General features: G+C 42.7%; 1 protein-coding gene across 1 annotated transcript in view; it reads left to right on the top strand.

Moving 5' to 3' along the window:
• Positions 1–26,995, top strand: part of NINJ2 (ninjurin 2) — a 61,195-nt gene that overhangs the window by 8,345 nt on the left and 25,855 nt on the right. The window contains exon 3 of the mRNA XM_068947008.1: positions 1,877–2,324. Coding sequence (XP_068803109.1) covers positions 2,292–2,324 — 33 coding nt within the window. The 5' untranslated portion in view covers positions 1,877–2,291. The remainder of the gene's footprint in view (positions 1–1,876; positions 2,325–26,995) is intronic.

The raw sequence follows: 26,995 nt of genomic DNA, 5'->3' as shown, positions 1-26,995 counted from the left end.
AAAATCCTTTTGTCTTGTTTTCTTTCAGAAGAAGATTACAATAAATCTAAGACCTATCTGCCTTAGAAGAAAAAACATTACAAAATACAGAAGCCAGGTAGTGTAGCTTGTTTTACATTTTAGGGAGAAAGTTGTTTGTTTAGAGTGGATGTCTAGCTGTTGGCCGGGGAGGCAGATTTGGTCCAAAAGATGATTTTGTCTTATCTTTTCGTCAGAAGAGATGTTACCACTTTGTTACTGTGTCTCTGAGCAGGCAGGACCACTCCACAGCGGCAGAAGCCCTTCTCAATAGCAACTGTGTGCGTCTGCCCCTTTCCTTGTCCCAGGTTAGCTTTGGGCTTTTGGTAGGATCAGCTCCCACCTGACTGATGGCAGCGCAAGGAGAGAGGCCACAGGTGAGGGCTGGGCTGGGCGAGACTGCAGCACCCTTAACCAACATTGGCTTATGCTGCTGTGGAGCCACAGCCTAAGGGGCAAATGAGCTGTGTCCTAGTCCTGCTTTCCTGTGTGACATCACAGAATCACAGAATCGTTCAGGTTGGAAGGGACCTCTGGAGATCATCTACTCCAACATCTAGAGCATATTGCCCAGGATCATGTCCAGACGGGTTTTGAATATCTCCAGCGAAGGAGACTCCACCACCTCTCTGGGCAACCTGCTCCAGTGCTCTGTCACCCTCACAGGAAAGAAGTTTTTCCTCAGGTTCAGATGGAACTGCCTGTGGTTCAGTTTGTGCCCGTTGCCTCTTGTCCTATCGCTGGGCACCACGGAGAAGAGGCTGGCCCCATCCTCGTGACATCCTCCCTTCAGATACTTGTACACATTGATGAGATCGCCTCTCACTCTTCTCTTCTGCAGGCTAAACAGCCCCAGCTCTCGCAGCCTTTCTTCAGAGGAGAGATGCTCCAGTCCCCTCATCATCTTTGTAGCCCTCTGCTGGACTCTCTCCAGGAGCGCCATGTCTCTCTTGTACTGGGGAGCCCAGCACTGGACACAGTACTCCAGGGGAGGCCTCCCCAGGGCTGAGGAGAGGGGCAGGATCACTTCCCTCCACCTGCTGGCAACACTCTGCCTCATGCACCCCAGGAGACCATTGGCCTTCTTGGCCACAAGGGCACATTGCTGGCTCATGGTTAACTTGTTGTCCACCAGCACTCCCAGGTCCTTCTCGGCAGAGCTGCTTTCCAGCAGGTCAAAATACTAGCTATTTGGGACGAATGCAGGGAGGCTAAAGTCATCAGCACTTTGAAATGAAACTGCAGTACTAAGCGCTGGTATTGTTGCAAAACTAGGCCTTTTGCTGGGAAGCAGCGATGCAACAGCATTTTCCACTGACAGAGGTGTCAGCACCTCTCCTAAGGCTGAGGTACTACGACATGCATTTGGCTAAACTGTTTAAACAGAATATATTATTTACCATAAATTGTCTATGCTACAGAAACTGTCCTTTAAAAAGCCGAGCAAGCCTACTGGATCTGCAGGTAGTGCAAAGTAGCAGAGTTTCTCTGAAATCTAGAGAGTCTCACTGATTTTTATTGCCTGAGGATTCCACGCAAATTATTTTCCTACACTGCGACCTGATTCTGGCTGCATACATTTCCATTCTAGTGTCAGTTTTGGTTCGTTTCAGCTTAAGCAAAAAGCAAGATTTGCTTCAGGCTAGGATGGGCCATAAAAATTTCAAGCTAAAAAAAGAGCTGGGGAAGGGAAAAGAAGGGCATTTTGACTGAGGAAAAAAATGAGAAGTGTCTATAAACAAAGTAAAGTGGAAACTTTTTCTCAGCCTTAACATCTTTGCTGAAGCAGGCGCAGCTAGCAGGCGTAACTTTCTGGACTTAATCTCTTCAACGGTTATTTTTTTATGCGTATGCACAGGGTAGCTCTGATGTGTGCTGGGGAGAGAAGAGTGATCAGGATCACTGCAACGGCTGTGCAGCCTATGCCAGGAACCTCTTGGTACACTGGCTGCATCACCGAGTCCCAGCCCAAGTGAGCTCATGGGGCTCAGCTGGATGCCGCGAGGTAGCGCAGACACGTAATGAAGACAACTGTCACGGAAAGTCTAAGAGGGACGCTTGTTCCACAGACGGCCCGGACAATGAAGAATCGGCGTGCCACCCCCTCTCTCGCCCCCCAGCTGATGCCAAGCGGGCGGCCGGCAGCCGGCAGATGAATAGCGGGTCTGTTCCAGCAGCTGCGCTTCCCGGTCCAGCGACGGGAGAGGCTCCGGGAGCGCAGAGTCCTCGGCTACTTGCGCCGTCCGTGGAGAGAGAGACCCGAGGGCAAAAGGATGGCCTCAGAAGGGGAGAGCATCAACCTCCAAGTGAGTCCAGCTTGGGGAAATACCCACGGGAGGGAAAAGAGGGAGGAAAGATCCCCGCATCTGGGGAAATAGCCACCGCTCCTGTCACTCGCTCCTCAGCTTTGGCAGCTGATTTCGCTTTAAAACTCAGCGCTGCTTTTTTCCGCTGCTTGCCTTTGAAAGAACAGCTAGAGACAGGATCTCTGCCCTGTTCTGCCATGAGCTGTTATGAGCCTTTTCCCAAAAGGAACGGAGTAAGAAGAGGGGGGATTACTAAGAAGAGCTGCTTTTTTGGAGAAGGAGGGCAGCAGGGGCAAGAGTTAGCGTTCAGCTCTCAGGAGGAGGCAGCACAGACTTTACGAGCTACAAAAATCTGAGCTGTTCCTCATCTCACAAAGCCTCTCTGTTTGGCAAAAAGTGCTCCCAATCTGGGGAAGAGGAGAAGAAATAAATACAGCAAATGCTGAGGGCGCGCAGAGGCCAGGGTTTCCTATGCAGGGTTTATAGAGAAACAAAACTTCTTGATAAAGCTCTTTCAGTTCTCTGTGTTCCTCTTCTGAGTGTTTGTGATTTTTAAGAAGGGTGTTTCTGGCGCTCAGCATGTGTTCTAGGAAAGGGCAACTACGCAAGGGTTTGGAAAGAGAAAATGTTAGAGATGAAGTGGAATCAAAACCCCAGATCACAGGCACCTGCCAAATTTCAGGAGTTCAAGTCCACATCTGCACCTCAGACAACTCTGGAGAAGGGGAGAAGGTGAAGCGTTGCCTAGGGTATGGCTTCCAGCCCTGGGAAAGTCAGCAACACCGTCCAAACTTTGCAGCTGATTTTTCTCTCCGTAACGGTCTTAGCTGTCCTCAAACTCAAAAGTGGGGAAGTCCATTTGGGGGGTGGTCTCTTTTTTCATTTCTTTGGCCCTTTTCAAAGAAACTCAAATGGAAAGTTTTATACCCTAGGAAATAATCAGGACAATTATCCCGGAGGAGGATAAGCAGAACGGAAAGAAAGAGTGAGGCTTCCTGATCCTGCAGATCGTAAGGAGAAAGAGGTAGGGGTACCTCAGCTGAGATATGAGGTGCAGAGCACATTTTTTAAGACCCTAACATAGTTGGGCTCAGATAAGAGACAGGATAGCCAAGGAAAATACATAGGTAGCTTTGGCAGTTGGTGAAAACAGTTGCTGTTGAGGATGGAGAAAAAGAAAAGCTAGGCTTTCCTAGAGCTAGTTAAAAAGAGAAAATATATGGAAATCTGTAGGTCAGGAATTGGGGATGGGGAGCAGAGTGGACAAGAAAATTATGTTTTATGTAAACCCAGGTTAACTGTTCCTGTTTTACACCTTTCCATACAATGGAAAGTTTCAGGTCTATGTTGGATTTGTAATCCAGTTTTCATAGGTGAAAAAATCAACTCCACTGCTTAAAATACTCGTAAGCTTCTGAAAAAGCTGGATTCTAGATTTCTCTGTAGTCAAACTTTTCTCCTTCGACCCATCTTGGGGTTAAATGAAGAGCCAAAAGTGATCCTTAGTATTTCCAGCCAAAAGTTAGATCCTCAGCAGAAGTGAATAAGCCCCAAAGGCAGCAGCTCCTTGAGTTAAAACATTAAAAAATGAAAAAGAGCATACATATATGTCTCTAGAGCAGAAAGATGTGAGGTGTTTCTATCCACCTCTACACAGGTTCCCACAAGAAAAATCATCCTACTGAGATTTTCCTTGTGGCCCCTTACGGGGATTTTACAAAGCCACTACAAAATACAAAATATAGGCAAATGCACACAGATTCCTGTATGCTTATAACCAGGAAATATAGGGTGCTGGCAGGTGAGGGAAAGAGCAATACTTATTACCATGGACCTGAGACAAGCAGAGGGTCCTGGTGTGACATGACCTGAGAAGTGAAGATGAAGGGAGGAATGATCAGTGGAAGGGAAAAAAAAAAAAAGGAAGTCTTCCAATTGAAAGCACATTTTCAAAGCCTCCACTGAGTCCCTGTTCTGAGCACCAAACACAGAGCAGGTGTTTTCCTGAGAGTTTCCAGCTGTGGGTTTATGAGCAGCCCTGCGGGAACGTGCGCTGCCCACTCTGGGGCGGTAACGTGTGGCTCTGCTTGGCAGGAGCTCCTGTACTGAGCAGCACGAACAGCCATGAGAGTTAACGATGGCGCAATACAGAAATGAGTTTATATTTATGTGGAGTGGGTCCTGTGTCCAAAACAGTTGCACAGCACCTACTTGCATTTCCTATACAACTTTTACCCTTCCAGGTTTGACACGTAACGAGAGAATGAAAATAATACGAGCCTTTAGCCTGGAATTGAAAAGAGGTAGAAGAGGTGGTCGAGATTTAGGAAAGCTCTAAAGCAAATTGCTCAGTCCCCAATTTTTTGTCTCATCCCATAACATGAGAACAAGAGCTCACTAAGCAAAGCTAGAAGTATCTATAACAGGAGGCGCTCCTTCACACAGCATGTAGCCAGCTTGTGGAATTTACCATCTCCCAGAGCAGGTCAGAACGTCAAATATCGGAGCAAGCATTGAGAAGATGTCAGGAAAATATTATGACCAATAACAAGAGTTACAGTTATGCAACCTAAAAGAAGTACTTTCAAATCCCATAGGCCAATGGCAGGATAAAAATAAATACCCTTTTCAGCTGCCTACAGGCAACAGCACAGTAACTGACCAGAATGCAAGTGATATTTTTCATTAGAAAAGATAATATGCCAATTGTCCATGAGCGAGAGCTGGGACTGCTTTTTAATAGCAAAAACTAGCTCACATTAATATGCTTCCTCCCTCACAAAAATTCTCTTGCTCAGTATGTTTCAATGGACTCTATTTTACAGTTCCGACTTCTAGGAAGGCTAAGAAAACCTCAAACTGTGCACAGAGAGATGCTAAAAGGAAATGATGCTGAAATGAAAAAAAAGCCACAAGGCAGTAGAGCAGTCTCACCAGATCTACACCAGCCAGCGAAGGGCTAAGACAAAAGATGAAACTTTAACTTGAATTAACATTTTTGAATTCAGAAGATTAGTTTACCTATTAAAAGAGAAGACTTTAACATGAATTGCTTTGTATTTTTTTTTAATCAGACATCTCTATTTATGACTTCCAAGTGAAAGTTTCACCTGGAGAAAGTATCTCCATTGACAAGAAACCAAAGCAGGTAGACCAGTAATCTGGTGAGATATAGGAGAGTATATCCTGAGAGAGCTGGACTAGGAAAACACATCTGAGGTAGAAACAAATAAAAAAAAGCCCAACAAGATACCTATCCCTTTTTAATTCAGGAAATAAAAGTTTACAAATTAGAATAGAATAATGGCTTGATAGGCATGGTCTGGCTGATTTATCTGCACTACTTCATGCCACTTTCCATAGAGATTTGCAGGGGGGATAGAGGGGGAGGGAGCCATACAAGACAATTCTTTTCAGTGGCAAAAGAACCATTAAATCTGTTTAACTGCGTGCCTCAGCTGCTGCAGTTCAGTTCGAATCTGGCATCTTAACACAACCCTGTTTCATTGATGATTTAAGCTAATGTACCAGACACTGAACGGGAGCTACTAAGACAACATCCGTTCTACCACTCCCACCACAGTCGCAGTAACCAAGGGAAAGTGTGTGGACAGCTGAAATCAGTAACACTCACACATTACCACAGCTAAATCTGTCAGAGTCCCAGCTGAATACTGCAAAATGGAGCAGAGATTGGGGCTGATTTGAAATGGCGCCTGAGTTTTATTAGGTTTGTATTTCTGTATTTTCTTATTCATGAATGGGTGTTATGTTCAGTATAAATGGGTGTTATGTTTAAAGGATGTTCACTGGATGAATGTCATCCATATTCATACTGCAAAGGAGACTATATGTTGTTTGTTACTTCTTTCTTTTTTTAGTTTACTCTTTGGCTTAAAAATTTGCAATCGTCTGGGACAAGAGCAGAAATAATACCTCACCATTTAGGGATTCATTCATACACCAAAAGTAGAAAGAGTAAGTAGATAAAATAATCATTCTGGAAAACAGATCCTATACTGCAACTTGCTGGCAGAAGCTGTTTGGTGAATACTGTGAATGCAAAGTACATCTGCAGAAATCAAGATAGGTTTACAAGCAACTTGCAAGGGAAAAAAAAATTTAATCTTTGAATAATTTACTACAAGTGCTTAGGTTGACCAGGTCTACAATGGGAAGATTTTAGACAGGCAGTTACAGACCTGAGAGTGGGGACTTTTCCAAAATGCCCATAAAGCAAATGGAAAGTCCCACTTACCACTGTAAATTCCATCTCCCACATCCCACTTTCCGACTAGCCCTGATGAGGGAATGCAGTGACTGTGTTCACAACTGGGTTAGACTTTTATTTTTCTGGGGTTTTTTTGTGTGACTTTAATGTGTGCCTTGAGGCTGTGATGTGCTTACAAGTTCTTGGCTTGGGCATATATTTATCTGCCTCTGGAGCAACAGCCAGCTTGTGCTTTCTAGTGCTGTAGGATCTTTACCCTCATTCAGCCATTTCCTAGCACAATAGCAATCCAATGTTACAAACCAAGCAGTGTCCCTGTCCCAGAGGACTTCAGCAGTGTTGTTCGGGTTCTAGGATAGCATGTACCATTTGTGCTTGGATAATGACATTCTGTGTTGAAAGTGAGCCTGTCTTTATGAAAATCCTGAGTACTTCAGAAAGAGCCACTCTTGCGTCATCCCTGTACAGCTTGTGCAACTCAGCCATCAAGAGTTAGAGGCACTTATCTCAACACGTTTATAACAGAACAGATCCAATTGCTAGAGCCCCTGAAAAAGGATCCCACCTCCCATTCCCAGTGGTGCGCTCCGTTGGCCGTGGCATTCCCATCACCCTGGCAAAGCCAGTTCAGAGAGCTAAACTGTGTGAAAACTAATCACTTTTGGGTAGGGTTAGCTTTCTTTGGGTTTGCAGTCCTGAACTGTTTCCTGCGAAGATCAGACAAGTGCCAACACCAGCACTCAGGACGGGTGGGACTGTGCAGCCAGGGGAGCGTGTGAGGAGGTGGCAAGATCACTCATTTCAGATCAATTAGCTGAAGGTCAGGTCTCAGCCTAAGGGTGGGTGTCGCCGGCAGTAGAGGAACTCGGACTGCAAGATTTCAGATTAAAATTTGAGAGCAAAGTCTTTATAGGGCTACCTAGAGGGTTAGACAAAGATTCAGCATGCCCTGGTCAGTCAGAAGACAGGTGTGAAATACGATATTGCACTTGGGGGAGAGAAAGAACCTATGTGCTTCTCCCCCATCACCCCCATCACACGGACCTGCCAGTCTGCAAGCCTTACCCGCACAGTTCCCAGGAAACCTGTAACTGTAACACTAGAAGGCTGACGAGCGTGATGACAGCACACTGAGAAGAAGGAGACTTTTTTTTATAGCCATTGCTAATTGCTTCTTTGTTCTCTACTCAGATGTGACATTTCTCCTCTACCCTATACATTCCTCCTGCCATCTCTACCTGGACACAGCCAGCATTCCCGCTTAGGGTGAACAGTTCATTTATACCCTTCCCGAGCAGAAGAGTGGTAGTCTTCAACTTGAGAAAATGGACCCCAAATTTTAGAGTGTTTGGGGAAATGAGCTATCTGGAGTCAAATACATCCCTGAAGTTATTGCGTGGTGATCAGTGGCCTTACGCTGGTGACTGATCTGGTCCCTAGCACTCCACCTCGATGAGAGGGGGAAAGAAAAGTAGCAACGTCTTACTGAGAGCTGGAGTCTGATTCCATGCTATGCACTCAGCAAGACATGTTCACGATGAAATTAGGCGTGTGAAGACAGCGAAGGGAAAGGGATGCTGCTGCTGGCTATCCTTCAGTTACACAGGGAGCATATGAAACAGTGAATTAGCCTGCCGGACTGACTGGTCAGGACATCTGCCCTTACTGAAATGAGAGGCAAGCAGAGGCCTCCCACAGAGATCCCATGAGAGATCGTTGGTACACAGGACTCTTCTGCTGGGCTTAGACTGAGGCTAGGATTAGGATAGCCCTGCAACAGAAAGAAAAAGGCAATGACTTCACATCGGAACAATCACTTCCTCTGATGTAGCTAAAAAGTTGCCTGCCGGGGGTATAACTTACAGAAAGGAGGCCGTGCTGCCAGGGGAAGTTGAATGTAGAGGATTTGGACCCCAGGCCTGCTGGGGCGGAGGGTGAAGCCACCGTACAAGCAGTGTCTTCCTGTTGGGCTTGCAGGGACGTGCAAACCTCCCTGGGCCTGCTTTATAGACTGCCTGCGGGTTGCATGTGTGTCCACAGGGACACTCTGGGGCCGGAGTATCTCTTGGGAGACAAATTCATCCTTAATATGTCTCCTCTGAAGCCAGAAGAGGTTCCTGGGAGGAGAACTGAGTCCTTTAAGTTTGTTGTGGCAAGAATTTCAGACTAACTCAACAATCACAGTAGTTTTCAGAATAGCCTTTGCCATGGTCCTTGAACATTTCTATTGCTACTGGCCCACACTGGGGCCCTGCGGTGCTCTGTGGTGTTGGGCTGTGCTCAGATAGTTTTCAGCAATGGCCAGTGCAAGAATAAAACAGGGCACAAAGGAAGGAGCCAGAAATAAAAAATTCCCTGTCTGTATTGTATATTATGAGACTGATAAACAAATCCTCTCCCTGTCATGTTTATATAGCACTCAGCCAGAGTTCGTTCTGCAAAATGTAATACTAGAAATACGTGTTTTGCTCAGAGCTGGAGGTACATGAGCACTCAACTGGAGGACATTTTCTCCTGCTACCTTACAAGATTTACGGCAGCCCGCGTGCTGGGGGGAACAACGCTTGGTGCGGACATTTGAGGACCTCAGCAATGCAGGAGCTCAGACCACAGCCAGAAATGCTAAAAGCTGTGTGGGAGGGGGAAATTGGTTGTATAAGAGCAATCTGAAGAAATTCAGACATTTCTAAAGAGGGCAGAGGTGAAGCTCCCCGTTGGGAAGGAGGAAGATTTCAACCACGATTCGTACCTTGTGCAGTGGGAGAGGACTCCATCAGCCAGTGGCTACGAAAGCATGTTAACAAAAACAGCTTTCTCTCCTTTATAAAACTTATAAAAATGAGGTGGGGGGAGCGGAGCAGGGGCAGGCCTAGGATGCTGGGGGTTACCGAACCAGTGAGGAAGAGGGGGAGCGCACAGCACCTTGGCGTGGAGCTGTGGCCGGGGGGCAAACCCACCACCCTCTTCCCACCACCCGGCCCACCGTCCCGTCCCCTCCTGGCACCTTCGGCAGCCTTCGCAGGTGGGCGGCCTTTGGTTCTCCGTTGTTTAATTTTAGAGCAGGCGCTGGCTGCGCACGCAGGGCACCGGGGAGCAGGTGGCCTGCCAACGCGCCCACTCTCCCACCCGCAGGAAAACCCAGAGGTTGCCCAAGCTGTGGCCGTGGGTGAGCCTCCATTTTGGCTTTACCTCTGCGAGGGCAGCACAGGCCTTTCCAATACTAAACCACAGCTAAAGTGGTTTTCTGTGTCTTTTGTCAAAAAAGTTTCCTCCCCTGGTTTCTTTCTCTCCCCTACCCAAGAACTGAACCACGCATCTCTGTCTCTGTTTTCTTACGTCAGACAAACAGGGACAGCATCTCAGTTCATTCACCCGCTAAAAATGGAAACTGTCAGCCTCCGGTTACTGAATCTCAGCCTATCTTGAAAAATCAACATTCTTACATTTTCTTGCCCAAAAATGGGCAAAGCCGCATGCGTACAATAAACCCCACAGCAGAATCAGGTTCTCCCACTGCAAAAGCCACATGGGCATTTTCACAGCCATTTCCCTGTCCCTGGCTTGTGAGTCAAATCTTTGTAACACTCTCACTGAGAAAAGGGAATACAGGAAATAAGCTCCAAGAAACTTAACACTGCCATAATCTGAATCACCCTGGATATGTAGAAACATAACAAAAACACTTGAATTGGACACCAGAATAATAGAAGGACAAATGTGCAAATGCTGCAAGAAATTCACATCACCAGTTACCGTACAGCTTGACACACCCCTTTGAACCAGGCGAGTCATAACTTTTTGTCAAATTACATAAATCAGCTGTGTGATTCTGTAATTACTGTTGTGAAAACTATTATTCTTGGGATCTTAACATTTTCCATGAAAAATAACCCTTGGGGGAAAAATTTATTATGAAGTTTCTCAGGTCAAAGTTCAACAAATGTAGGAAATTCTGGGGGAATCCTATCTAGCTGGTTTAGAGAAATGAGAGCAAGAAAATGAGATGTTGTACTGGTTTGGGGGTTCTTTGGGCCCTTGATGCTTTGGGTTCTTATTTTTGTAAACGTTTACACATATTTGCAGGATTTTTCTTCTTTGCACTCAGACAACTCCAAACAACATTTTGAGGGATAAAGAAAAAAGCCCCAGATTCACCACAGACCTTAGTCATCCTGCTCCTACTAGGGGAAAGCAACCATCTTCTTGTAACATAAGCTTTTCTGAGGAAGGAATGTTTCTGCAGAAGATAACAGCACTGAAATACTCCATACTCTTACAGGACTTGTGTGAAAACCAAGTCCCGCTGTCCCTGGATCTCAAAGCATTTTGTAAATATCGGTGATTTTAATTTCACATATTGCATAGGGAGAAGCATATGCTTTCCTGCCTATTTTACAGATGGGTAAATCAAGGCAGAGAAAATTAAATGACCACTACCATTTACCCATGGACGTACAAGTAGTAAGCGACAGAAACAGGAAGGACAGATTGATCTTCTGTGGCTGAATGGCTGAATTACCATGCCGTACAGCTGCAGTGTGCCCTGTGGTTTCATCTTTGCTTTGCACTGGGACTGGCTAAGTTTTTAGCAATACTAATCTCCACCTTTTTTTTTTTTTTTTGAAAAAACTGTCAAAAATTGTTTTATTTCGTCATCTATTTAGCGCTATGTTACTTCATGCAATGTAAAAAAAAAACATTAATTGAAGCTGCCAATAAGAGACCAAACACAGTACCATCTCTGCTGAATATAACTTCAGCATCAATTGGAAGGCAAATTTCACTGATTTCAAAAGTCCAGGCACATAGGTGTGTTTGCACCTCTTTCTAAGTGGAGTTAGAGTCATGCTCAACCATGTTGGTGTCAGAAGTAAACCCCAAAGCCAAAAATGAAGCAAGCTAAATTAAATTAAAGGTAAATTCTGGCTCAGGATGATCACACAGGTTCTTGATGCAACCTTACTATCCTACTTTCAGTTTGCATCTTTTTTTAGCTGATTCAGATTAAATGGTCCTGCATGTCCTTGTGTGACTTCAGGCTGCAGATACGCAGCTTCTGCTGACTGGAGCTGAAGCACTAAAGGAGGTGAGTTTCATCCTCACCACCGCCACCAATTATTATTGCTTCCTCAGTGCAAATCAAGACTGTCTGGGCTAGGAAACCTTCGTTGCTCAATGTCTAAGCTAACCCAGATCATTGTGAAAGAACTTATTTAGGAAGTATGTGCAATTGCATCTTCTTCCAAAAAAGAATTAAGTTCCCTGTCCTTATAAGTCTCGACAAAGACAGAAACAGTAGCTCTTTCAGAGCTCTGGTCCTCATCCATCTTTTTGCAATTGGATAATTGTTCTCATTCTCGCATATTTCATGGCTGATCACCTTAGCTGGAGATCTAGTTCTTCTAGAATGATCAGAAGACCATGAGGTGTATGATCTGGACTCTTCTTAACTCAAAAGCAAAGAATAAAGAAAATAGATACAAATACAACCAAAAGTATTCCTGCATAGTACAAAGCACCTGTTTTTTTCTGATTTTTTCCCCTGGCAATACCTTGAGTGGAAATCCACACTGAACAGAGAGACCTCCAGCAACGGATTAATATGCACAAGAAAATATAATATGCTGCTGTTTTCCTCCCTTCCAACAGGAACAAATTTGAACTCCATCTTCATTTTCCTGTGCTAGATTCTTGGGAGCAGATTCTAGAACAATTCCTTAGCCCCCATTTTTGGCATGTGGCTGAGAAAAAGTTGCCCAAGGAAGCTGTGTCAAAGGGCTTTTACTTTGCTCTTAATGGCTCCACGTACAGTCTGAAGGAATCTCAAGCGCTCACGAAATGTGGTTTTCCCTCTGGTGTTTGCTGTTCAGCTGGCTCAGCAGCTCAACTGTTTAAAACCATTGTGAGCAGATTTAGCACTTGTGAAATAATGCTGGCCTATTCAAATCTTGAGAGGCATGGGCAAAGTCCACCGGAACAACAGAAGCCCCTTTTCCCTCCTCCTCAGTTGAGAAGTCAGGGCGTAACACAGTTCATGGGAGAAAGCTACTCATACCCAGGCTGCAAGCTACTCGCATCTTGGGGGAAGCAGGTATGGGCCTACCAAAATAAAAGGCTGACACATACTCAGAGGAGGCAGAAGTCACAGCATCCCTGAAGAAAACAAACTGCCATGCCCCTTAAGTACAGGAAGCAAATCAATGAAGAAGAGAAAAGGAAAACAGGGATAAGGTGAGTCTAAGACCCACCCAAAGTTAGAGGCCTGTCCTCTGCTTCTACTGAACAGCCAAGAGAACAGGCCCAGAACACAGAGCTGCAGTCGGGGGGTGCTTGGCAGTAAAGCAGAAAAAGCTGGAGTTTATTTTGGCTCGAGTCTCTTCAGTTGTGTCCGAAGATCTATTTTTTTATTTTTATGTCACTGATTTAAGACAGGCCAGGGTCCCGCAAAACCCACAACTCAACAGATTCATGGGAAGAAAGAAAGAAAATCAGAAAAGAACTCAGAGGCCCATTTCCTTCCTGGGAAGACAGGTAGAAGTTCAGTCAAAGCTTAGAGTCCACAGAATAACAGATTACGAATGGTAATCAATAGGGGAAACATACAACTAAGACAAAACAGAGCGCTGAAAGTCTTGGAGGCCTCTGTTCCCAGAAATCAGGGAAGATGGAGTTCCCCACGTCATCCAAGCCACAACTAACAAACATAGCTAAAGGTGTTTCATCTCTGAGCCCATCTAATGCTCAGTTATTCTGCTGAGACCATGAGAAAAAGAGACAGCTAATGCCATCTCTGATGTGGACGGTGTTGCAGGCACGCTGTAGATCTGTATCTTTATGCATTTATATCTTTCTGAACATCCGCTGAGGACTGGCCTCATAGAGGCAACTGAAGAGCAGATGGCAACTGTTTTTGATAGCTACTAATTAAGTTAGCTTTTGGTTAGCAATGTTGCTGAATAGCCTGCTGATTCATTTCCAGGCCCTTTGCCCTACCTCTAGCCACAAACCTCCAAGCATAAGCCTGAGTTACTGAACTCAATCAGTTTTAGGGTTCTGACTTTCTAGGGCAGGTACGTGGTGAAACAACCACTCTCTTATGGGTCGGGCTCGCCAGGTGGGGGAACAGGCTCAGAAGTCAGATCTGGGCCAGTGTGGCAGTGACCTCAGGTATTTGCAGCCAGGGTGGGGCAGGGGTTGAGCTGAATGGATTGGGTCATTTTAAAGCGCTTCCTGTTGCCTCATTCGCGATACGTACAAACAGGGACATTATCTCTCCTGTGGGAGCAGCTGACTCAGATGCTCGGCCAGCTGCAGGGAAAGGTGTCTCTGTAGCTGCCAACAGCAAAGAATAGCTAAAAAAAAAAAAAAAAGACACATCGCTCTGTGGCTGCAAACGATAACAATACAATTCTCATTTTTGTGATCCAAAAGCAATTTTTTTCTTCCTTTGCTCACCTCCCTGTTTTTTCCTATCTGGTAAGGGCTTGTTTCTCAGCTAAGCTAAGAGCCCAGTCTGTCTGTTATTGATGTGCCTAACATGATTTTTACTAGACCTCCCTATTTTTTGTTTTACATATTATCAAATGATTTATGAAAAACAAAGTTCAATAAACTAAGCCGCAAGGGAGTTATGCAAGAGCAAGAAGCACTGAAATGTATTGTCAGCTTTGTCATGAGCTCTGTACAATTGACCATATGTGTCCATGGACTTGATAAGTCTATTTACAAAGTACTCTGCTGAAAGACATCATGGGTATATACTTTTGCAGATCTGGCTACAGCAGTGTAAAAAGGATGCCATTCCCAGTGGTGTACTGCTATCTTTCAATCAGAAGATGCTATGTCTAGCCCTCCAGTCCTTCCCCCTCTAAGAAATAAGGGGACAGGATCTAGTTGAGTAACTCCTCCAGCTATATTAGACATTTCCATACATATGATGTATCTCTGCCCTACACATCATGAAGCACTTCATTTGTTATCATCTGCCCGGTGGGTGTTACTTGTAAAGCAGATTCAGCAGAAAGAAGAACAATGGTTATGGGAAGTCTATCTTAGGACCAGCAAAATACAGACACTGAGAGGAGGCTGTGATTTACTGATCGTAATCTTTCTATGGGAAGATCTATGTCTTTTCAAGGCCCTCTTCTCCTCCTGGTGCATTGTGAAGGGAGGGCAGGCCTCTGTGAGTCCTTTCAGCTGTGCTATAGATAATATCCTGTGGGTCCAAAACTGTGGGAATATTGTATCTGTTACCAAGCAGTGCTTGGTCTGCCTTTTGCCTGAGGCACCTCTATTGCGTACACAGTCAGCGCCAACATGTTGATTCCTGTGAGCCGAGGGAAATTCACATTATGTGCTCAAATGCCTCAGGAGTAGAGGTGTTAGGAGGGTGTATGAAATCAAGGTAGGGAGGGCAGGAAAGAGGAGGAAAAAATTTGCAGCTGCATTCAAATATAATAGGCACAGCTGAGTGAAGGCCTTCAAACAAAATTGAAGATCGAAGAGGTATCCTTTGAGGCAGTATTTCTTTAGAAGGTGAATTACAAGGAAAAAATTCTTCGAAAGACTCAACAAAACCCATGAATATTTGGTCCCAGGGCCAAAAGCTGGGGAGAGCAGTTGTAAAGATCCCACTAAACATTTATCTTCCTAGCAAATAGAAATAAATATAGAATAAGAGTTGAGTTATTAGTGATGACAATCCTATTAATTGATGGAAAGGAGTTTCTTTTGTTCCTCTTCTCTGATCTTCTCAGCAGCAGCATCAGACAGGGTATTAGGATGCCCAAACAGGGCATGAGAAACTGTGAAAAAGCAAAAAGGAGCAGACTGCCATTTGTTTTCAGTTCTGCCGAGAAACAAACTGTAGTGAATGCACAGAAGGGCACCACAAAACACAGGGATAATACAGAATGCATCAACAATAAAGCTGAGGTGCTTCAACGACAGAGAGCTTAGCAGGGTGAGACAGAAACTTGAAAAGCAAGAGTGTTATCAAAAAAGAGTGAACTACGGGGAAAATACTGCACCCTCCTCCATCGCTTTGTGCTAGAACATGTAAATGTTTCAACACACTACTAAAACTGAGGACCATTATGAGCCGTTTCTCTGTTGTCAATTAGTGACAGTCATGACAACCGTGGTGTTCCATACAGGAGCCCAGATTGCTACACCACCTCCTAAATGTCTCTCAAAGCTAAATCCACCCAGGAAATCTCTGAAAAACACAATTCTCACTAAGGGGATGTGGGCCTCTCTTTAAATTCTGCCATGATATACTACAGCTTCTTTTCACAAAGTTAGCTTTTTAAAGTTCTTTGCAGGGTTGAAAGTTCTCCGTAGCGTTGACTGAAAGCCTGGGTGCAGTTTTACGCCAGTTTTCCTTTAAATGGCCATTCATAGCTATGCAAAATGTTTGTATAATGCTACAGGATGATTCACGTCAATCTTTTTAGCATTTTGAACCTGTTTTGCAAAGGGGTTAATGAGAAAACAAAACATACCTGAATAATAAATCAAAAAAAAAAAAAAAACCCCAAACCAAAACAAAATCTTAGCCAAACCTTTAAGTGTACAGCCTGAACTGCAGTTCTTTTCACAGAAACAAGATGACTGACATTTTTCTAATCTGAGAATGTAATTCCCAGGGACAATGTATGAGAAAACAGCAGTAACACACAGAACACCCAGGAACAGTTGTTGAAAGATTCCCAGGGAGTTACTTTTGGCAGGACATCAGGTTCTGATAAAACCCACTGAAAACACTAGACTAACAATAATAATATTTTACACGAATGAATCGTCTTTCATCTAAGGGTCACAAGGGTTTCTGCAAACGGCAATGGCTAACAAACTGCTTGAGGAGGGGGAAATGAAATTGATACCCATAGATGTTGCCATTTAGAAGATAAGCTATTGAGTAGAGAGTGTTAGAAAGTACAGAAAGAAAAGAGTTAACACATATAGGCAAGCTTGGGAGCATTCTTTTTAGTGAACTTGCATAGACATAGAAACCTATTTTTCAGTGTTTTCTGTACATCAACTGCTGACATTTCACATACGCAGTTTGCACCCATATACACAAACCAGGTAACCAAAGATTATATTGTGCAAATATACAAAGTGCTAGGTGAATTCATGCACATCGACGTGACTCTAATATGAAATCCCACATGTTATACTTGCAGTTCCTGCTTTGCACCATTTTCTGTGTTTTCTAGCATCGGTCTGGGACTTTAAAAATATATATATAACCACATGTAAGTATTTGAAAAGTTAGGGTCTAGAAACCAAAGATTAAAGCGGACTGCTTGTGAACTGCTAGAAATTTTGGATGCAGACCCACACTTTGCAGCTTTAGCCTGTCTCTGCTGGGGAACCATTGCACAGTGTGGCTGCCTTTCACAAGAACTGAGATATGCTCAGAACCTCCACTGCTCTTCTGTCCATTTTATGATATGATTCAACATATCACCCTATTTTTCAAACCTTCTAAGGAGATGCTGCATCTAACTCTCTCACACTGGGCTGCGTATGAATCTCAGACCTACACTTCATCTACTAGACTGCAAAGGTGTTGCTGGTATTGTTATACTGGCCAAACCTCCAGTGGAGATACGGCTTCTACCAATCAAAGAAGGTGTTTGGATGGTGTAGTTCACTAGTTTTCACAAGCAGAATGACGTATCCTGACATAATCCCGAAAATATGAATTGCATCATTAACAGTTTTGATGGCTTAATTTGATCGCTTATGACTTTCTGGTGCAAGTATACAATCAAAATGTTGTAGCACTGTCCTGACCTAAGTGACATATGCTGAGATAAGTGATACTTTTCTCCAGGGTCTCTCGGTGCATATTTTACATGAGAATTACTTCTTACTCTTTCTAGTCATTTCCACTTTCAACATCACCCTTATTTCCCACCCCAGCACTCTCATTGGAAAGCAAAAGCTGTTGAGAAGATACAATCCATGCCCCTAACACAAAAGACGTGAAATTCCCAGTCACTGTTTACATGAAGGAAATTATGTGAAACACATCATGCTTCCTCTGTGTCATGAGGGTAAAAACAACAGTAATGAAGGTTTTGTCATGACACCCTCAGTCTAAAGCAATGACTAACAAACAGAAAGATTAGATACCAGGGTGTTCTAACTGACTGGTGCTCCCGAAAGGGGGAGGTCCTGCCCTTCCTCAGCCCACAACCCCTTGTCCCCTCTTATCTCCTGCTCCCAGATACACATCCCACCTTGTCCTTGTGCTGGCATTTGCCAGACCCTTCTCTAAAACAATTCAGCTCATTAAACTTGGAGAAAATGGATCATTTTTTTAAGTCAGTTTTCCCTTGGCTTAATGTGCTGAATTGTCTCAGAGCTGGGTTTTATAAATGCCAGAGAGTAAGATAATGCAGATAGATTAGGAAGACCATTTGCTTTGGACAGAAGTGACTGTTAGATCACTTTAGCTACAAGGTATAACCCTCAGAATTGTGCAGAAGATACCATTAGCTTGCTGGTAGTTTCACTTTCGTATATAGATGATCACAGCTACTTTCTGAGAAAATCTGGTCAAGTTTGAAACGGGGTTAGGAGAATAACTGGTATAATTCAGGAGCTGTATTCAGCTAGAAACACAGGAGAGAGAATAAACCTGGATTCCTTCTAGAGCTGTGCCGTACAATACCACGAAAGAATGAAGAGGGGCAATTAGTAGTGATGACACATGACTGGAATAGCTTTTATGGGTTGAACATACTGTGAGAGCAAGACATCACAGCTACAAAGAGCTGCATAATACTTTATCCACCATCAGAAATACCCATGTCTTCCCCATGGCTTGAAACAAAATCTATCACTAAGCTAAAGGACATGGACACACACCAACCTTAATGATTCACTGCAGAATTCAGTCCATTTTCTCTGTCCTGTTCTGCTTGTTCTGGATTGAGAAGGCACCTTGTGAGAACACCTAAAGAAGCTTCAGTGCCACCTCCACTTGAGTGTCCTCACTGCTCCACAAATGCACGTACCTTTGTTCCTTTCAGCACTCAATTCCTGCGCAGAGATGAGAGAAAATGCATATGTCATGCTGTCATAGGACACAGGTTAACAATTTACAAACAGGTCTTGGCAGCCATATTTGGAAGCTAAATTCTGAAAAAGTGAACTATTCTCACCCTTTCAGGTTCTGGTTTTGAACAACCCCATAGTTATGGTCAGCGATTTGAGGGATTTTGTGGTGTTAAAAGAATGGTTTGGAATTTCTCAGCCAGCAATCTGCCCTCAAAATTCAGCAAATGACTCACTAGTACTTACCTCCGTTTGTTACTGAGCTAAAACTTCTGTCTTCTAAGTTTCTTTTAAATTTCCACTCTGTATCCTTTCAGAAGCCGAGCCTGTTCCGAATACAAAAGAACAAACAGCAACATGGAAAGCACAATTCAGAATTAAAGTTTTCAAAAGCGCTCGTGTTAAATTCTGACTGAGCTAATGTGCACGTATGCACTGAGGCATTTGCAAGCATAAATCACGACTTGCTTATATCTGGCACAGGCAAAAAGCACACTGCTTGGCACATTGTTTAAATGTGCTTCATCTATTGGATTACTTTCAGGTCTGCAGACAATTTTGAAAAAGCTTCTTCATGGTCAGGAGACACAAAAACCTTACTGAGTATCCTGCTGATACATGCAGGTATCAAAAATAGTCACTGTTGCCTGTCATTTCCTAATGCAGTTTTTGCAGCCTTGTATCCTCAGGACTATCAAGATAGGTACATGTCTTTCTTGGGAAGTAGAAAAGCTATCTCCATATCCCAAAATATTATTTATTTACCCTGCACAGGTATTTATAAGCAATCACAGTTCCTAAGCTAACTGCAGAGCATGACCAAGCCCCAGTTCCAAGTAAAGCAGATACCTAAAGCAGTGAATTACAGTAACTTCTCCTAATTGTGTAGTTTTTTGCAGTCTCTCAGAAACTGCTGACCATTTTGCTTGCATATTGATTCCAAAATATAGAAGATATGGCCAGAAAAGTCCAAGCTAAAAATATGTAAGTGATGCCACTCCTAGAATGCTCTTACCACTCTGTACCAGATTAGATGCACATCAAGTGAATTTTCCAGAGTGGTTTGTGAAAACTCATTAGTCAGTACAACTCTGGTCACAGTTCTTTAAACTGTACATTTTTTTTTCCAGAAAGTGGGTCAAATTCCTTCCAGGTTCTAAATTATAGCTTTTGAGAAAGGAATATTTCTTTTACTCTTAACCTGGAAATTTACAATCTACTCAGTACCACTTTCAAGTTATGCAAGTCCAGATCTGTACTTCTTTCATAATTATCTACCACAGTAACAAATAGGACAGTGCCACGTCTGGTCCCTCAAGCTCTATACTTGTTCCAAAGAGTAACCAGTTATACTGGCATAATTAATTTTGGTGCTTTAATAACACAACACTTTCTGTCTTTACCGGCCAGCATATTTGCCAGTAAGATCAAGCTAATGCAATTTAGTAAAGTTCTTTCCTCTGCTAACAAGGGGAAGGATCTCTACCTTTCAAGAACAGGGGAGGAATCCTCATTTAAGGATTAATCATCACTTTATAACTCCTACAAAATTCGCACTCCAGGCTCTGATTTAGTTATACACAATAACTGTGGCTTGCTCATTAAGAGGAACATGGTTATTAGCCTTTCTTCTTTTAGGCTTTTAAATTGCTGATTTAAAATTCCTTTCAGTGTGAGAAGCATTTCTAAATATCTAAAGTGTGAAATAGCAGGGACATTAACATCTTAAGCCAAACCCACAGAGGTTTGGAAGAAAGGTGCGATTTACATTTAATTCCCCAGCGTATCACCTGGGGCACTCTTTTGACATCAAGCTCCACACAACGAAAGGGGGACTCCTTGTCTATAGGCGCAAAGCAGATTCACTATTTAACTGACTCACTCTATTTCTGCTGTCACTGCGGGGGACTTTGGCTTGAATTTCTCCATTTCCTTCTATGACTTGTAGAACAGACAAAGCAAAAAGTACTCCATATGCATGTGAAGCTGACATTTATCAACAGTCCTTCTGGACTCATCTGAAATCTTGTCTTGGTATTTGATTAGATTACCTAATGGGGACACTGCTTTTTGGTTCACTTAGGTTTACCAGAAGATCTTCAGAAACACCTCGCTATTTAATATGAACTCAGACTGGGGTAAAAAGCAAATATGTTTTCCATTTTGTTTAAGAAAGAAAGGAAAATAAATTACTTCACTTTTGAATTCCAGAGTGGATTTCATTGAGTCCTACTTATTTATCAATCCCGGTAAATCTTCTCTTACTCTATAAAGAATATAAATTACAAGGATCAGTCCACCACATCTGCTAGGTTTTGGTCTTAACCCTTACCAGAGGAGTTTGACAGTGTTTCTGATTGGTTGGGGTCATTGCAAGGTAGCTCATCTTAGCTTAAGACAACATTCTTTCTGATCATGCATTATTAAAAAAGATGTGATTAAGTTTGACTTCAGTACTGCCTAGAGTCTTTTGATTTTCCTAATCCCTTTGATGCTGAACTAGATTTGATAGTATTTTTGAATAATGAAATTTGACGTCCATTTTGATTGTTTCAGTTGCATCAATGGCATTGATTTTTTCTGTACTTTCCTTTTGTTGACTTCTTTGTGCTATCGAGACTTGGCAATCACTTTATAGCTGCAGAATTTCTTTCTAAAATCTGGGATATTATAAATATAGGACGGAAAGAGCACCAGGTCATGTGCTGTACCAAATCAGAGAGGCATTTTTAAGAATACATGACACCATGAAAAAGGCATGGAGATATGAGTAAGAAGGGAGGAATGACAACCCTGGAGGCAGAGTACAGCATATGCACAAGAGCACAGCATGAGCAGGGGCAGGACTGGAGGCAGATATTAGGCAAATTAGTCACCGGCAACCATGTCCCCATCATGCGGGGTTCAGCAGAGAACCACACAACCCTTTTCCTATTGACTTCGGTGAAGGGCTGCTGAAGGCAGATAGTCATATTGTTTCAGCTGGGATACCTTCGATACAAACGGAATATTCCCAGTGGAAGAGTCAGCTCTTTCTGTTTCCTCAGTGTCAAGACGCAGTACCAAGCTGACGGAAAACTCATGCTAAAGATGATAGTGGTGTGTAAAGATGATGGGGGGAAGGAGTGGTAGTTGGTTTCTACTTCTGTTATTCGAGCACTTTCAAAGATATCTGCAAGGAATGCACATTGTATGGCTCCATGCCGCAGTAACGGGAACGGCTTAGGAGTCTTGGGAATGGAAACAAACGAATGGAGTGGAAACCAGTCGTACTGGATGATACTATTGGATTCCATTATGTTCTTACTACTTTCTTTCCATGGGATTCTAAGTTCCCAGAGGAAGTTAATGGCCAGAAGGGTCCTTTCTGCACATTTTCCAGGTAGCTGCAATGATTTCTTTCATATGTTGATGTAATTTCCATAGTACAGTGATTTCTCAGTCAGTTCAAGGATATATTCCAGACGGTACAGACTTGCAAGCTATCCAGAAGCACCAGGTAGTCCAAATGAGGCTGCTTGTTCATTTAACTGTCAGATATACTGTTGATATAAGAAGTGCTTTCTCATGCTTTCTCTGGTTTCCTCTCCATTTCTGTATGCACTCCGAGGAATTAAATGCAATCTTAAAAGCTCAACAGCATCTATCATCTGTTTGCAGTAGTAGCCATCTCTTACTCTAACCATAGCTGGAATAGCTCAGGCTCGCTGCGGTGATTTTGCTAACATTCCAGGGACCTGACTATTCACAGGAACAGGGTATTTTTCATAGCAAGCCCTTAATTCTTCATTCTCCCGGCCCAGCTGGTCCACAGAGGCTGACATCATTTGACCACATAGTATAAGATACTAACCACTTGAGCTTTTGCCAGAGTAGAGGTTGAAAGCTGCACAGTGGATCGAGATTTCTTTTGGAATCATCGTCCACTATATATGATATTATTCATCAGTGGCAAACATTTGATGTCTTTATGCAACTGGCCAGAAGTTATTTTCAATGGATATATGTGCCAAGAAAAGAAACCAGAAAAAATTTAAGCAATTTCCAATTCTTTTCCAACTGCTGAACTATGTTTTCTGAACCACATTGTTGAGTAGTGATCTAAACTTAGTGAATATTCTCTTGGGCTGCTGTTCAAACAGTGATTCTCCATTTTCTTTTCTTATTATGATCTCAGACACTGAACATCAGCATCATCAAGCGGGGCTACATACACGTGCAATCTGGGGTCTTTACAATGCAAGTCATAATGGGCTTTAGTTATTTATTCCTCTCTCCAGGTTTAAAAATCAAGTCTGGAACAATTTTATAGTCTTTTTTGGGATGAAAAGTACTCTCGAAACAAAAAGTGTCCATCTTGCCAAATATGTGTTGGTGTTGCTACTTCAGGATTGACTCAACAGTGACATATGCATATTTCATAGGAAAGAGGGTTCCCTCCCCCTGCCATGTAGCTCAGTGTTCTGAAAGAGCTGATGCTGAACTATTGAACAAGTGTTGTTAATATTTACTTGGAACGATATAAAAAGCTTGGCTAGAAGCATTGGTCAGAAAAAATCCTGATATGGAATCATTGTCCATTGGTAAAAGACAGTTCTAGTAAATCTTTGCAAAACTTCATTAACTTAGCCAAAATGTGCAAAAGTGTTCCACCTAAATGTTTCAGAATGAAACATTCCAGCTTTCTTTTTTTTTTTTTTTTTGAAATGGCTTTGTTTTGGATTTGGGTGTCGTGGTATTTTGTTACAAAATAGTTGAGAATAAAATGTTTTCTCTCAACATAATACAGATATTTAAACTTAAAAGCCCCTCCACTTAGTATTTTCTTTCCCATAAAATTTTGAAGCACTTAACCATCATTCCGGATCAGAACAAAATAAACTGAATGTAACCAAAGAATCAGTCTGTATTACTCACTCTTCTCTGGGCCTGAGCCACCAGGACCTGGACCAGTTACAGCTCTCTGCTGAAGAGCTTGGCTCTTTACCTCCAGCTGCAGAAACGTACACGCTCAGCTTTGGACATTCTCTAGTTAAGGCTTAAGTGTCAGTCAAAGCGCTGGCTATCACAACAGTATCTATACTCACTGGATTCTGTAATCCGAGTGCTGTAAAACCCACTAAGCGTGTGGTCTTAGTAGACACAGAGCAAGTTCCAAACTCTGTAGCAAGATGTCTTGAACAAACACTTTGTACTTGTAATACACTGGTTAATAAAATGGAAGAGTTCAGGTTTTGTGAGACTGTTGCATGGAGAACTGAGATTTTTTTCAGGGTGAAATGTGTTTCCTTTTCCTGATCTTGGAAATATAGAGGAATAGCAGAAAGCAGTCAGTTATCCGATACTTATATAAACAGATGATATATAAACTTTTGGCTGAGATGCAAGTTTTCTCTAGCTAGAAACAGACAGTCTCATGCTGTTCCATCATTTCCTAAGAATCAACCTCATTCTAACCAGTCCTTGAAAGGTTAACCTATTTATGCATTGTGTCAAATAGCTTTGGTGCAGAAAAATGAAGCACAGGGATGTTTGGTTCAGAATTTAACTCAGATACTGGCCATATCTCTGACTGCTGTCTTTTTATATTTGAGATAGGCCAATATCTCTGTAGGTGCTTATAATCTACAGTTTGGTAGGTCAGCATGGCAACCAGATGGATTCTGGATGCTAAGGCATGCCCTTCAAAGGAATGAGATGTCACACATACTAGTATGCCATGGGCTCATAAGTAAATATTCAGATCTTGATAAATTGCAGATAGTTACAAATCATCACAAAATTACTACGCTCATGGAGCCATGCATATGACTTCCCTCTGGTGCTCTTGGTTGTTCACACGCTTGAAAGATCCTGCAGATGGTCATGCCACACTGAGGCCAAAAGCCGGCTATAACAACACCTTCAGGTGTTGTTCCATAGCCACTTTCTGTCGAAGTGGCCATTACAGAGAAAGGCAAACAAAACGGGAAGGTCCTTTGGGTGGTTCAAAACCCAGCCATCTTTTCATACAGCTGCAGCAGTATTAGTACAGCTCCACAGCTTTTTCAAGAGACACAAAATCTATTTAAGCCTTGCATAATACTGTTGACCAGCCATCTCTATCTTTGTTATTTCATTAAAGCTAGGTGAACCAGTTCAGTAAAAAAAACCCTTCAATATCAGGACAGGACCAGGCCCGGATGATTCAGCACCTTCACTGCTTGTCTAACTGCAATTTATTGTCAAATCAAGCCATGCTAGATTATTCATAAGGAGGAGAGAAATAAATGGCACAGATATACGGGAGAGATTTTGGAACGTGTGCGCCGTTCTCTGGCAGGAAGCGAGGCAGAAGCAGAGAAGTCACTTCAGGGAAAATACTGCTCCCCTCCTCCCTTTTCTAGAAAACACAACAACCCATTCAGTACCAGGAGAAAAACAGTTTACCATCCTCACAAGGCAAGCTCTTTATGAGCCCACCTGCTTTTGGCATCTCTTAAATGTGCGCTTCTTGTCACTAATCTCCAGATCCCAGAGTGGTAAACAAAGCATGTTACAGATTACTTGGTTAAACTACATAATTGACTAATTAAGTACCCCTATTGTAGTAGATTGATAAGCTTCAGTCAGCTTTGGTGTGAGTGTAGCAGTTTTCATAACAGTGTACAGAATACATTTCAAAAGTTCAGAAAGAATAATATATTTGTGAGTCCTTAGGGACTGTTAAATTATTCAGAGTCGCCTCCTGTGCAAGGTTGATGCTGTATCACTTTGTTTCTTCTGTAGTGAGTCCAGTAACCGGTGTTCAGCTAGTGCATATAAAGGTGCCAGGTTTTCATTTGAAGATTTCAAGAGACAGAGAATTTACCTCCTCTCTTGGCAAGTTATCTTGCTGTCTTAATTTCTAATTTAAACTTACATAGATTCAGTTTCCTTTTACAGGTTTTTGATATGCTTTCTCCGGCAGTAATACAAATTCTTTTAGTACCAGGTAGACTCTTAGAATTGTGCTACTTAAAGTCTGAATCAAGCCTTTTTTAAAGCAGGTCAGCTGTATCTCTTTCAGTTTTCCATTTGGAAGGCTTTTTTTTTTTTCTTCTCCTTTTAATAATCTCTGAATTGTAGGGCTCTTTCCTGTGCTCTTTCCATATTTTCTGGATTTCTGAGCTACAACATCCAGTTTCTCAAGTTATTCTGGTGTTAATTCACCAGTCTTTTGAACATAGGCTTGCACCTGCTGTCTCCGTAGCACTGCTATGTCACATGACAAGCTCATACTCAACTCTTTTTCCATTAAGAACCCTGAAAGCTTTTCAGAATCACCGCTTTCCGTTTGTATAATTTTCATTGGTTCAACTGAGATTGGTTTGCCATTTTTTTGACACAAAGCTAGGAGACCCCATCTCGCCTTCCCTATTCCCCCAAAATAAAAAGCAGTAGATTTTTATTACAAAATTATTGATCTTTACATGCTCCCTTAACCATATGTGCAGCCTCACAGCCCACATGCCTTCCACCAGTCTACTTTTCACATATTCTACTCCCCAGGCTTGCAAGGGTCATTTATAACATCTCTTTTAAGCCATCTCTGGTCTCAGGTAATGACACAGACAAAAAGACTGAACTCTTCCAGCAGCAGTCAACAGGTTGGTCCTACCTTGGATGATTCCAGCTCTAACACTCAACAACTGGGCCAAACCCAGCTATAGCACCAACTAATTCCAGCCACTAGGGCATGCCACTGGGGCTGATAAAGGGCTCTTCAGTAAATCTGCTCCTGCAGGTAGCATACAAGGGAATAGGTGTTTTCAAATAATATTTTCCGAAATGAAGAATGCCAGGAGAATAAACCTCACATTATACTGAGGAAAATATGGAACAGTCCATTTCATTCTTTACTAGCCAAATCCCATATCAAATTACCCCACTATTTGCCTTCTACAAACAAGCAGGGCCAGGATTACCCAGATCATCTTGCTTTGCCTTTGAGTTACCAGACTTATTGTTCAAAGATTTATTACAAGTTAGCAGAGGGCTGTGCATCTCTCACAGTTCTCTGCTGCATGCCTTGTGCTATCTAGGCACAGTGACATATTTAATTCTTTATGGATGCTATTTAACATCTTAGTTGCTTGGGAGGATTGGAAAGCACTTCTGCATTCCCATGAGGCATGATTACATCATCCAAACACAAAAGAGAAATGTTGACTGTTTCTGCCTTTCCTGTATCGTTAACACTTTGACCATCATTTTCTAACAAGTGGACTATACCATTGTTAGGAATCATTTTATTCCTGTTATAAAAAAAAAAAAAAAAAACGCCTTGCTGTCCTTAGGCTGTGAAGTAGAGGTTTCTTCCCATCCATCTCAATTCTTTCTCATTTCT

The sequence above is a fragment of the Struthio camelus genome, chromosome 1, assembly GCF_040807025.1.
Source record: "Struthio camelus isolate bStrCam1 chromosome 1, bStrCam1.hap1, whole genome shotgun sequence".
Taxonomy (NCBI): domain Eukaryota; kingdom Metazoa; phylum Chordata; class Aves; order Struthioniformes; family Struthionidae; genus Struthio; species Struthio camelus.
Note: the sequence above shows the minus strand (reverse complement) of the source record. Positions and strands in the feature narration are given on the sequence as shown.